This window comes from Leptodactylus fuscus, chromosome 5, assembly GCF_031893055.1.
Source record: "Leptodactylus fuscus isolate aLepFus1 chromosome 5, aLepFus1.hap2, whole genome shotgun sequence".
Lineage (NCBI taxonomy): Eukaryota > Metazoa > Chordata > Amphibia > Anura > Leptodactylidae > Leptodactylus > Leptodactylus fuscus.
Window position 1 is genome coordinate 196207213 of NC_134269.1, and position 14033 is coordinate 196221245.

General features: G+C 42.2%; 1 protein-coding gene across 1 annotated transcript in view; it reads right to left on the bottom strand.

Annotated features, from left to right (window-relative positions):
- Window positions 1–14033, bottom strand: part of ATP10B (ATPase phospholipid transporting 10B (putative)) — a 78171-nt gene that overhangs the window by 13215 nt on the left and 50923 nt on the right. Inside the window, exons 9-13 of the mRNA XM_075275004.1 lie at window positions 9200–9391; window positions 5352–5931; window positions 4401–4507; window positions 3183–3309; window positions 1853–2037 (exon numbers count right to left, since the gene is read on the bottom strand). Coding sequence (XP_075131105.1) covers window positions 1853–2037; window positions 3183–3309; window positions 4401–4507; window positions 5352–5931; window positions 9200–9391 — 1191 coding nt within the window. The remainder of the gene's footprint in view (window positions 1–1852; window positions 2038–3182; window positions 3310–4400; window positions 4508–5351; window positions 5932–9199; window positions 9392–14033) is intronic.

Sequence of the window (14033 nt, forward strand, 5' to 3'; positions counted from 1 at the left end):
TAGTTTATGATTTGGTGGCCAAAAAGGCATGTTTTTAAGGCATATTAAAGGCTAGCATTGGTTTGGGAGGCATTTTGAGCATGATACATTCGATTTAAAGACTCCTATTGATGCAAAGGCTGGCGCCTGCATCGGGCACATATCGGTAAAATTTCAGGCTCACTGGTTGTGGGCAGCCCATGGCAGCATGGGTAAACATGCATATGTGTAGAGTGAACAGGATTTTAAGGACACGTTGACCCAGGTTTTTATACTGACTGCCAGATTGGAGTCGGGAAAGAATTTTTTACCCCTGAAATGGGGCAATTGGCATAATCCTCATGTTTTGGGTTTTTTTTGCCTTCCTCTGGATCAACACTGTAGGGGATTGTAGGGTTATAGATTGGACTTGATGGACTAATGTCTGAACCCAACCTCATCTACTATGTATCTATGTAACAGGGAGTCCACTGAGTCTCTGTTATCAAATACAATGGGAGGCAGCCCTGAAGAATAGCATCCCGGATACAATGTGAAATTTGATCACTTCCGTCCTAACATTTATGATTTCAATAGTAGACAGTGAAGACAAATTCTATCAAATTCAGTCAAAACAAAAGCAAAAAAAATCCCACAGGAATCTTAAGTATGCAACATTATACTTGTGTTTTTGAAACTAACAAAATATGGCGTCTCATGGTGCACGCATCCCTGTCACTTTCCCGCATAAACATATGTACAAACAGGTTCTGCAAGCGACTTACTGGACAGACAATGTCATTTATAGATTGAAAGAAAATATTCTAAAATACATTTACCGGTATTTAAAATGAAAATGTTGCCTTTACTATTTTACCATGTTTCTGTTACCGCTGTTTTAATGACTTTAAATAAATAGTCACTCGCTGTAAAAACTCAGTGTAATAATATTCTATGCCATAAAAGTTTAACTGTAAGTATTACAAGCCAAGGTGCTGAGCCTGCATGCTACAAATCTTTATAGTGACATACGTTCCAACTAAAGCCCATACAGATAAAAGACACTGTACAATCTATATGTGTACTTAGTATGTAGTAGACAAATGACATGCTATCCAGGAGAAGGAAACTGCCCCGTCTATTCTGCTTATTGGAGATTGATACCCCATAGGTCAGTGTTCAACCATGTAGATGATGTAGAATATAAGCCGAACCAGACTAGGATTGAGCCGATCTTGACATTTCAGGATCGTTTTTAAAATCCGATTTTCAATCATCTTCCAGCCGATCCCGATCGTGAAATTTGTTCGATCGACGATCGGGATCTGATCTTTCCTGATCCCTCAACCCTATTAATGATATATACATGAATACGGTTAAGCCGATCTTGAGATGACCTCCTACCTTGATCCCGCCAGAAAAGATTGGGATCGGAATTCCGATCGCGATCTTGAAATTTACTCAATCACCGATCGGAATCCAATCTTTTCCGATCCTGATCGCTCAACCCTAACCAGAACATATAAGGAATAGGAACCCATCCCCAGACGTCTGTGTTACGGCTCTTACCCATCAGTACAGAGCAGCTTGCTCGTTAGCAAAGGAAGAGGATCTTGGCACAAGTCCAGTTCTACCGTCCTACCCAGTATATACACATATTTTACTGTAACTTAGGGACACAATATATATATATATCACAATGCCGATATAATACCATAACTTACACCTCATTGTAGATATAAGATAACCTTTCAGGGAGAGAGTTAAGAGTAGACTGTACAAGTTGGGGTTGACATGGTGGAGACTCACTTATTGGTTGTAGTTTCTGACCATTACCCCTATGCAGATGCTATAATCCAGTCCTGAATATACTTGTAACCATGTTATAACATACCTTACTCTCAGTATTGATTGTAAAGACCATGTCGCTTTGATCAAGAAGTTGGCAAGAGTAGGCAATATTAACAGCAGTCTCTTGTTTGTCACCAGTCAGCACCCAGATATTGATGCCAGCTTCTCTCAAGGCAGCAATGGTGTCTGGAACGCCATCCTGAAGACGATCTTCTATACCAGTTGCACCTTAAGAATGACAAAAATTTTCACAAACTTATATACTTAATATAAATTTACTATAAATAGTAATATTTGGAATAAGATTTGCAATCCCCCCCCCCACTTCCACCATGTACTAGCATATGCGTTCTGTAAGCACTAGTTCCCATAGGTCTGAGGTTCTTATACCTACGTGTCCCTTACCTATGGATCATATGATTTCGCCTGGTATTGACTTATAGCAGACATGCCTCTGTAGGGAGAGGAGCATTTACTGGAGATCAGACATCTATAGATTGGAAACTGGTCGGGGGAGTTTTCTCTTATTTGTGCAAATAGCTCCTAGCAATTTGTAATATGTCACATTCTTGTAATGGAGGCCAAAATATGTCTGGTGTCACTAAGGTCGTACAGCAAACATATCTCCCACAATGCCTTCCAGAATAAGGCACATCCACGTAGGCCTGGATAAAAATGCTTGGCTCTAGGGTAAGGAGGGTTAGTCTGCTATGCCAAAAATACTGCATTGCACTAGATCAGGTGTTTGAGGCCTTGTCACAAATGCTGCAATGCATCTGAAAATTGTCCGATCTTTGGGATCATACAACATTTTTCTTGTGTTGCTCATCAAAGAAAGTCTTAAAATAATGTGAAAATACCTACAGTGAATATTCACCTGCTACTTTGTTTTTCATCAGCTCAACTCCATATGGACAGAAACGTGACTTGTGACTATGGCATAGCCAGTGTGCCTATGGAGTCTGGTAATCTCAGTCATACATTGCTTGAGGCTGCCCCTTTCTTCCTCCACCTTCAACTTTGGCTCTTCGGTTGGTGTATATGCCATTACAAAGCTAATGCTTTTATAGGTGAGTTCTATAAAGCCAGCCATACATAATAGAGGTGTATTGGCTCCAACCTATCTAATGGGTATGGGGTCTCCAGGCTCTTCCCCAATGGCAGAGAGGATAAGATGGATTTCAACTGCCTGATCTTTTTGTTCTCCGAGATTTTGGCCCCCCCTATAGCTACGCTCAACGTACTTAATGGATGGAAAAAATAATGTGTATTTGTCCTGCTTTGTAGTCAATACTTGGGTGGATCACTGGACCAGTTAAGGGTTGTACTCAGTCATTCTGAATACTTCTTAAGGTACAGGATATGTAATTTACCGAGCAGAGTAAGATTCGTTTCCAGATGCTCAGCAGTTTCCATAAGCAATTCCTCTCTATTATCAATGGCCGCTTCAGCTTCTTCACGGAAGTTTGACCAACGTTCAAAATCTTCTTCACTCAAAACCTGAGACCAGATAGAAATTGATGATAATTTAATCATAAAGCTCATTTCAATGATGGAGAGTACATATTATACATACATACATATATATATAGCATTGATATACTGCCTATGCATGAATGAGTCCCACCATGTGTAAACTGTCTACCAATAAGTATTTGAACACCCATGCATGCATGATGTACGTCACGCCTTGGTCCCTGTGCAGGGTAAACTCAACGCCGATGCCTATAGCACTATTTTAGATAATGGTGTGCTTCCTACATTATGGTAGTTCTATGGGTCAGACCAATGTTACTTCCAGGATGACAACGCCAGCTGTCATGTAGCGAGGTCGATCATGGCTTGGTGCAGTGACAATCAGGTTACCCAACTGGACTGGCCTGCCCAGAGCCCAGGCTTGAACCCTATCAAGTTGAGTTTTTCAGCGTCCAAAATCGGTGAAAAAACTTCTCTGTCTTCTCCAAGCCGAATGGAATAAAATAGCACTAGTCGTCATACAAGGACTTGTGGAAAGCATGCCCCGGAGGGTTGAGGATGTAATTGCTGCTCATGGAGGCTTTACCAACTATTGAATATGAATACATCTTGTTTTTCTATTCTCCACAGGTGTCCAAATACTTATTGGTAGACAGTATATATGTTCAGTTTATGAATGGCCAGCAATGGCAGGAACAGCCCAAACGTATTAATGGATATGAATGGAATCTTATGTGGACAATTACATCTTTTAAATGACAAACTCAACTCCACTTGTCATCTGAGTCATCTGTATAGATTTATGTGCAATTTATCCAATACATCTATTGCACTTTCTTCTATTGCTCTTAAGCCTTATCGGTCATGGAGCACCCTATGTGTCTTTAACGTCATGCGTCCTTGAACTAAAGCCATGGAAATCTTTGATTCTCCACTTAACAGCATTGAGGAATTTATTGCTGATTTATACGCCCAACATGCAGCTATAACTCAGAACAATCAGGTTGGTTTTGCCTTGACTCAAAGATTATTACCTATTTCCTATATTTTATTCATGTGATCAGACATTAGAAACACAGTACGTAACATGAATCAAGGCTAGGTAGCAGCCTTACCTTTTTTGCTATGCACAGCGTTCTTAGACCATCTCTGGCATACCAATCGAGATGCCTCTGAGTTCTTGACTGGATTCTGCGTAAATTTTTCCCCTCGCTTATATTAGCTGAAAGAGAACACAAATACATTTTACTTCTATTTATGCTTATTTAGGGTTTAGTCTGCTATGGACTAGAAGAGTCATCTATAAACTGATCCTACGGAGAAGCACATCAATCAACTGTACTTATAATACAAGTACCATTTAAGTCTACCAAAAGAGGAGCCATTTGTATGGATGGGGTTCCTGAGCTGGTGATCGTATCTGTAATGTCAAAATGCCATAGTAGGTCACATACCATTTGGATATGGGTTGTCTCCATGGGAAAACTTCTTTAATACAGTTGATTATTTGGAATGAGACATACTGGATATTGGATATTTCCAATGTTATACTGTGCAGCCCCATCTCTGTGACGGCTGCATGACTAAGATGACCAACCTTTCAGAAATCTAGGATAGGACTAACAAAAAACTAACAAAACCACTTCAGCCATATTAGGGGGCGTTCACACTTGTGACCGGTGTCTGCCCAGTTTTGTCACTCCACCGGGTTTCTGTCCTCAGCCCCGAGAAACTGCATAGGGGACGGACCCGCCGGTCATCTGTAAAACCCATTCATTCGAATGGGTTTTTAAAGGTGACCACCAGTGTCTGCCTGCAGTCTCTCTGCCGGGAAACCATTTTTTCCTGAAGAGAGGCCACAGGCAGACACTGGTGGTCACCTTTAAAAACCCATTCAAAAGAATGGATTTTAAAGCTGACCACCAGGTTTCTGTCCCCGGTCCAGTTTCTCGGAGCTGAGGACAGAAACCCGGTAGAATGGCACAGGGTGGACACTGGGCGCATGTGTGAAGCCCCCTCAGAGGTATAAGTACAGTAGTGTAAGACAATATTTTCGTGGTATTTACCTTTGGCTGGGTCATCTAATAAATCCATGATCACAGAGTCAGCTCCTTTCGTGTATACAATGATCTCTCTTGTTATTGGGTGACGGACAACCACGGACATTCTTTTCCTCACAGAGTCAAATCCCAAGGTGTAGAGAAGTTCAAAGGTGAGAAGGGTGCCTTGCGGTAGTCGTATGGTTACCTGTTCTGGGGTACGCGACATAAGGGTGAAGCTATATGCTCTTGCAGCATGGACCAATGCAGCTTCATCAGGACTCTCTGCCTCATAGAGGAACTCATCTTCTATATGGAATGTACCAACAGTGGGAATCATTTCATCAATACAGTTGTCATTGCTGTTCCCGCTTCCTGAAGAATCTTCTCTCCCGTTGCTTTGATTTTCGGCTTCACCTGAACTAGACCGAGAGGTGCCATCTGGACTGACTTTGTTTTTCTTTGTACTGCATGGAGTTGCAGGGTCAGAGCTAGGGGGAGTAGAAGATGGCGACTGGCTGACCCGCAACATCTTTAGCCTTTGGAACAAATGCTGAAACTTCTCCAAAGATGATGCTGATGGCTTAAGCAATGGAGGCAAGGTAACCTTAAAATGCAACACATAGAAGTACTGTTAATAGCTAAAAACAGAAATATGAAACAAGAAACTAGAGAAAGGCCAAGTGCAAGACACAGATATAGCGCATTTTTTATATACATAAATATACAGAGATACAGCCAGTGCTTAAATTGGGCCGTAACATGCCGGGACTCAGTTCCAGCAAAATTACAAACTGTCTTTCAGCACTCCGGTATAAAGCCAGGATTGGTATGTAAGGCCGAAGGCCCTCAAACCCCACAAACACCGCTATCATCATATTCTGAGGACTTTTCAGACAGGCCCCTGTTGCTGTATGGAGACAGCCAGCAAGCATACTAGTTACCAGTGGTTACATTGATCCCGAACGTGCCGGAACTCAGTTCCTGGCATAATTGCAAACTGTCTTTCAGTGTTCCAGTAAAACTATGTCTGAAGCGGAACATAAAAAAAAAACACAGTTACTTACCTCTCCTGGCTCCAGAAGGCTTCAGACCTACCTGGTGACATCACAAACTTCACGTGAACAGGGCTTGCGTCCTTATGTGTTGCGACGTAAGCCCGGCTCAAGTGGCGTTTCTTCCATCATTGAAGATGGCCAAAAAAATGAGAAGTGCGCTGGAGGCCAGGAGAGGTAAGCAACAGGGTTTTTTTTATGTTTGTATCCTCCCCTGGGTCTCCGATTATTATACTTTTGGGTCTGTAAAGACTCCGAAGTATAATAATTGTACACAGGTGGTCCACAATGGGGAAAAATACTGTGTGTATGGGCCACTATTGGGCATAATACTGTGTGCAGGGGCCACTATGGGGCATAATACTGTGTGCAGGGGCCACTATGGGGCATAATACTGTGTGTAGGGGCCACTATGGGGCATAATACTGTGTGCAGGGGCCACTATTGGACATAATACTGTGTGCAGGGGCCACTATTGGACATAATACTGTGTGCAGGGGCCACTATGGGGCATAATACTGTGTGCAGGGGCCACTATGGGGCATAATACTTTGTGCAGGCCACTATGGGGCATAATACTGTGTGCAGGGGCCACTATGGAGACATAATACTGTGTGCAGGGGCCAGTATGGGGGATAATACTGTGTGCAGGGGCCACTATGGGGGATAATACTGTATGCAGGGGCCACTATGGGGCATAATACTGTGTGCAGGGGCCACTATGGGGCATAATACTTTGTGCAGGCCACTATGGGGCATAATACTGTGTGCAGGGGCCACTATGGAGACATAATACTGTGTGCAGGGGCCAGTATGGGGGATAATACTGTGTGCAGGGGCCACTATGGGGGATAATACTGTATGCAGGGGCCACTATGGGGCATAATACTGTGTGCAGGGGCCACTATGGGGCATAATACTGTGTGCAGGGGCCACTATGGGGCATAATACTGTGTGCAGGGGCCACTATTGGACATAATACTGTGTGCAGGGGCCACTATTGGACATAATACTGTGTGCAGGGGCCACTATGGGGCATAATACTGTGTGCAGGGGCCACTATGGGGCATAATACTTTGTGCAGGCCACTATGGGGCATAATATTGTGTACAGGGGCCACTATGGGGCATAATACTGTGTGCAGGGACCACTATGGGGCATAATAGTGTGAGCAGGAGCCACTATGGGGCATAATAGTGTGAGCAGGAGCCACTATGGGGCATAATACTGTGTGCAGGGGGAAGGGGGGTTAGTCAATCGGTCAGGGTATTTAGAGGAAGCCGGTTGGAAAGAAGGGGGGGTTAATTTTTTCAGAATCCCCCTAAAAATTTTTCACAAATTAAGCACTGCATATAACAGAGATTGTAAATATACATACATACAATATATGTATATACATGTAGCAGAGTTAGGGTGCATTCACACTGAGTAAACGCTAGCTTATTCTGAACGTAAAACACGTTCAGAATAAGCGGCGTCTAAAGCAGCTCCATTCATTTCTATGGGAGCGGGGAAACGAGCGCTCCCCATAGAAATGAATGGGCTGCTTCTTTCACTCCGTGCAGTCCCATTGAAGTGAATGGGGAGTGCCGGCGTATACGGCAAGCTCTGCTCATGCCAGAGCGTACACGCCGGCACTCCCCATTCACTTCAATGGGACTGCACGGAGTGAAAGAAGCAGCCCATTCATTTCTATGGGGAGCGCTCGTATCCCCGCTCCCATAGAAATGAATGGAGCTGCTTTAGATGCCGCTTATTCTGAACGTGTTTTACGTTCAGAATAAGCTAGCGTTTACTCAGTGTGAATTCACCCTTAACCTGAAATTCTGCAATTGGTTAAACTACTGCTGCTGCTTCATCTCTCATCACAGAAGACAAAAACATTTTCAATGACTTTTTTTTTTTTTTGTCTTCTGTGATATAATGTTGCCGCAGTTTAACCATCTGCAGAAGTCTGCGTTAACTCTGCTACATTTCTATATAAAAAAAAACAGAAATATACACATATACACATTTCAGACTAGCTTTCGATTGTGTATTACTATGTATGGTAATGTAAAGTATTGTATTGTGTGTATTGTATTGTATTGTATTGTGTGTATTGTATTGTATGTAGTGTATTGTGTGCATTGTATTGTATTGTGTGTATTGTATTGTATTGTGTGTATTGTATTGTATGTATTGTATTGTGTGTATTGTATTGTATGCAGCGCCGCACCTCTCATGAGGCGACCTGAAGCGACCGCTTCAGGCGGAGCTATGCCAGAGCCCCGGGGAGGGCGGCATTTTTCCTCCTAAGCCAGTCCAGGACAAGCTGTCCTGGACTGACTTAGCGTCACCAAGCGGTGGATTGGGGAGGCCGCTGGAGCAGTGCTGCTCCAGCAGCCTCCCCTCACACTCAGGCAGAGAGCAGGTCCTCTCCGTGCATGCTCTCTGCCTGCTAACGCCGCTCCGCCATGCCCTCTTCGCTCTGCCCCGCCCCTCTGCTCTGCCCCGCCCCCTCCGCTCCGCCCCCTCCGCCTGTGTCGTCCGCCTCGGACGACGAAACAGGCAGGTTCACCCCTGATTGTATGTATTGTATTGTGTGTATTGTATTGTATTGTGTGTATTGTATTGTATTGTGTGTATTGTATAGTGTGTATTGTATTGTGTGTATTTGAGGTGTGCTTATCACATTTTTCTTTAACGTAATAAAGTCTAACTATTACAATTCTGGGATAAGAGGATATAGATGTACAGAACAATGCAGTTCAACGTCAGTCTTGTGCTGATTATGAATAGAGGATAAAGTGCAATCCTCTAAATGTCCATCGGGCCTACCCTTTGCCTTGGCTCAGTTGCTGTGGAGACCACGACTGTATTGCAGATGGCCAAAGCCAGGAAGAAATCAATATATGGAGAACTTGAAGGTCTGGCGCTGCTTTGTGCTTTAAATGGAGACAGCATTTCAATGTGGCATGACGCTTCTCTGACCTTCTTTAACAGCATCTGATCAGGGGTTACGTCTTTTTCCTGAAAACGGAATCGAAAACTCCAATTATTATTGTTGTTTTTTTTTTTACATCCTTCACAAACAGACTTAGGCATTCATAGACTCAAGCACACATAATCAGAGACCTCTTATTCCCCAACGGTGCCGACAAGATGTCTCAACGTGACGACAATTTGACTGCTCAAAAGTTAGTGTTACGATGAAGTGCTAGGCCGAAACATAAACATGGTAGGGGGAGAATGGGTATTTTTAGGCCTTAGGATTGTAATAGTGTGCAGCTTCCCTTTATTTTCTCCATTTTTCTCTGCTTGACTCTATCCCAATTAGCAGCATTTGTCTTGTCGCTGGCATCTGGATAGAGTAGATTTCATTACTTGTTCTCTGGAACTTGTCCAGCATTCACAGTTTGTTTTTAGAACAGATGTTATTTTTATATAGTCGATAATTAACGGAATGACATGGTCTCATCTACTTTGGCTATAGCAAAATCGGGCATGTTGGACCAAAGAAAAGAAATTTCCGGAATAGGATGTTTTTTTTTTTTGTTCCGATGTTATTGTGCTTTTTTTTTTTTTTTTTTTTTACATATGTGCATCTATATACAATATTATAATGTATATATTATTTTTGAAGAGCCCACTCCATCTCATGAAAGAGAGAAATTTTAATGAAAAAATCAAGTCAAATGAATGTTTTCAGTAAAATTTCCTAGAGATGGATCTCCGGATACACTGTTAAATACCCTTTTTGCAAATTTTTTGTCACATTTTTTTTTAGACTGCACCTTCTATTGAAGAATGAAAGGACTTTATAGGTCTACATCCTACTAGAAGCTACTGTAAAGACCCCCCATACACATAACAGCAAAGGATTCGAGTATAAGCCGACCCCCCTAATTTTACCACAAAAAACTGGGAAAACTTATTGACTCGAGTATAAGCCTAGGGGGGGAAATGTAGCAGCTATTGGAAAACTTCAAAAATGTAAATGTTTTTTGGGTACAGTAGTTGCTGAGTGCTAGGAAAGGGGAGGGGGTGTTTTGGTTGTCTGTCTGCCCCTTCCCTGAGCTTGAGGACTGTTTTTTTTTTTTCTCCCACTTGGAATTCAGCCTGGCTGAATATAGGGGATCTGCAGTGCTCCTATTAACCCCTTCCCGACGGAATAGGAGCACTGCAGATACTCTATATTCAGTAGACCGGCACTTTCAGACACAGGGAGACCTAATGGTTAAAAATTCGGCTTATACTCGAGTATATATTTCTGTGGGACTAGTTGACTAACTTATGGTATATAGCCTCCTATCTCTCCTCCAACAAAAAAAGAAGAACTGGGCATGTAGAACTTCATCATGTCCGATCCTTAGTTCTCCAGGAGATAAGATGACTCCTTAGATGTTGATCAGTAATTTATTCCCATATCCCCATAGAACATACACCATTGGTCTATGTATGAGGAATAGTTATTGGCCAAGTACACATATAACCATTAAAGGTGTATAGGTGGTTTAGGAGGAAGGGAACGAGCCCATATTATCCTACTTCTACTATCAATGGACAGACTGTCTACGACTACCCAACAAAAATGGGTCACATTGCTATTGTCTCCTCCAAATGAACGGGGCTAGTTACTTAATGAGGTTATAGGTGTACAATGGTATTAACTTATCCCACTTAGGGGGCGTTCACACTTTGGCCCAGTGTCCGCAATGTGCCACTCTGCTGGGTTTCCATCCTCAGCCCCGAGAAACTGGACCAGGGATGGCTTTGAATGGGTTTTTAAAGGTGACTGCCGGTGTCCGCCAGTGGGGAAACCGTTTTTTTCAGCCAGACACAAAGTCGGACATGCAAGACTTTGTGTCCGGCCAAAAAAAATGGTTCCCCCGCGGAACCATTTAACACCATCCCCCAGTCCAATTTCTCGGGGCTCAGGATGGAAATCAGGTGGAGTGCCACAGGGCAGACACCGGACACAAGTGTGAATGCCCCCACAGGGCGGACAGCAAGCACAAGTGTGAATGCCCGCTCAGTAGGGTACTCTACTTAGATTATTTCTAAGGAACACTTCTTGGACTTCAATCATATATAGATAGGTTGGTGCTTGGTGAACAAAAAACAAAGGCCCAAGGGCTTCAAGATGGCTAACCATGGTTACCATTTACAGCTCTCACAATACTCTAAGTGAAATACCATCGAGACTGAAGCATAGCAAACATTTTAATATTTCAGCATCGATATGCTTTAACTTTTTTTTATACATTTTATCTTAAGGTGGTTTTATTTCTTTACAAGTGAAGTCTGAAGTTTGGTGAAGGATGAAGTTTCTCAAAGGCCCCAAAATTAAACATTTAATGGCACCGGAGATATAAATGTTGTTAGTAAAAAGAAAAACTAAACATTGCAAAGCAATGAAGCCTCAAGAATAATCTCTCAGCTGTATTATAGCGATTTGCATTCAGCAGATGGGAAATGCAGTTACTCAGAACTAATCATAATGTAAAAAAACATTTCACCCGCTCCTTCATTGCTCAAATTTATATTTTACTTTGAATAGAAAAATAAGTAGAATACTACATAATAGAGGCAATAAAGTTCCCAAACTAACTTTAAGATGTTATACATAGGTAGAGGATGATGGGCAGGTATGATTGTTCATACATACATGGATAGCTGTGGTTATGTTTAAGGGATTGTTCCGGATTCTTAAATTTGATGGCCTGACCTTAAAATAATCCATCAATTTTTGACCAGTTTTTGCAGCCTCTTCATGGTTTACAAGCTGTGAGCTGCTTTGCTTACAAGGCCGCCATATTGTTGTATGTATGTTGGCGCTTTCCCCATGACTTAAATGGCACCACACTGTAATACTCAAAAGAGCTATAATAAAGAATATGGGGTGTCAAGTAAAAATGCCTCCAACAAGTAAACTATAAAGAGGCTGTAGCCCTTCAATCATTTTTTAATCAGAAGATAAGCTGCCCCCAGAGGTGTCTGGTAGTGGTTTTGTCCCCTCCCTGAATTTACAATATTTGTGGATGGGAAAGATTGAGGGGGAGGGGCTAGCTGTCTGCCAAACAAGCTTTAGTAGCTATCTAATGCTCATGACCAACTCTATACACAAGCAATAGCACTATTATCCTCGTCAGTCAAACAAATTAATTTTGTTCTTATTAGGGTTCAGTGATCGGGATCGGAAAAAGTCGGATTCTGATAGTTGATCGACTAAATTTCACGATCGCGATCGGAATCACGATCCCGTTCTTTTCCGACGGGATCGAGGTGAGCGGTTATCTCAAGATCGGCTCAACCCCATTCATGTATATATCATTAATAGGGTTGAGCGATCGGGATCGCAAAAGATCGGATTCCAATCAGTGATTGAGCAAATTGCACGATCAGGATCGGCTGGAAAATGATCGGGAATCGGATTTTAAAATTGATCCTGAAATCTCAAGATCGGCTCCTCCCTAGTTCTTATTCATCTGTTTTTAAGGAGCCTGTGAAGGATTTTTTCCCCTGAAATGAGACAATTGGCAAAACCCTCATGGGTATTTTTGCCTTCCTCTGGACCAACACTGTAGGGTTATAGGTTGACTTGATGGATTGTGTCTTCATCCAAGCTCATCTACTATGTAACTAGCATGGCTAAGCAATAGTAATGTAGAGATATAGCAGCTGGACATTGATTCATGGGGCCATACAAATGGCCCCTCACCTTGATGACGGTAATCTGAACTGTATTACTATATAGGAGAATAAATGATTTTCCTTGAGCAACAACCATAGGATAGATGGTAGCATCTTCTATCAGATGTTATTCTGCACACAGTTGAGCCCATTTAATACAATAGGCCACCATATTGCAACTATAACCATGTATAGCCATTGAGCCCCATGGCACATGCTATGACTATAGTTTCGCCCACTCTTAACTATATAAAGGGGTACATTTGCTACCCATAGGTCTAGGGATAATCTCTATAGGACACAGTAGTAGTGTCATGATCATTAAAGTTCTGATACCTGGAACATATAGTAACGTGATCATGGAACGAAGTCTCCAGAGACTCTACAATATTTCTTAAGATAAGATAACACTAGTATTGGAGTTTCAAGCAAGATTTTATAGTAATAATAGAAAATGAGGATTGTCCTAATGCTTCCATTAGATAATCTATGGATCTCTTCCAAAACCCAGCAGAGATCCATAACATAATTAAAGAAATTACCGAGCATTGGATCAAAGCAATTTGTAAATAGGGTCAAACCGTACCGAGGGCTCATGCGATTCATCACGCTAAGATGCTGCAGTCCATCATATAGCACTTAGACAGACTGACTAGTAAAGTGTTAGGCTTTGGCTTGTTGACTTGGAAACACTTCATTTAGCAATGCGCGGTTCATTCATAGAATGCCTTTTAATTACATAATGGAGATAGAAGTGATCTTGTGAAGGCAGTCGTGTGCGTACAGACTATACACTTACAGACTGTGCCCGAGAAGACGAAGTTTGTTTTAATTAAAATGTGTCATTACTGCAGCCGGCTTCGCATTTTAGAAAGTCTTGACAGAAGTCCTTTGTTGTTAATTACAAAAGTAATGAGGACTAAACAGGCGATTGCTTAAGAAGAACGGCATTGTCTCCGATACCAGGTGTTTCTTGCAA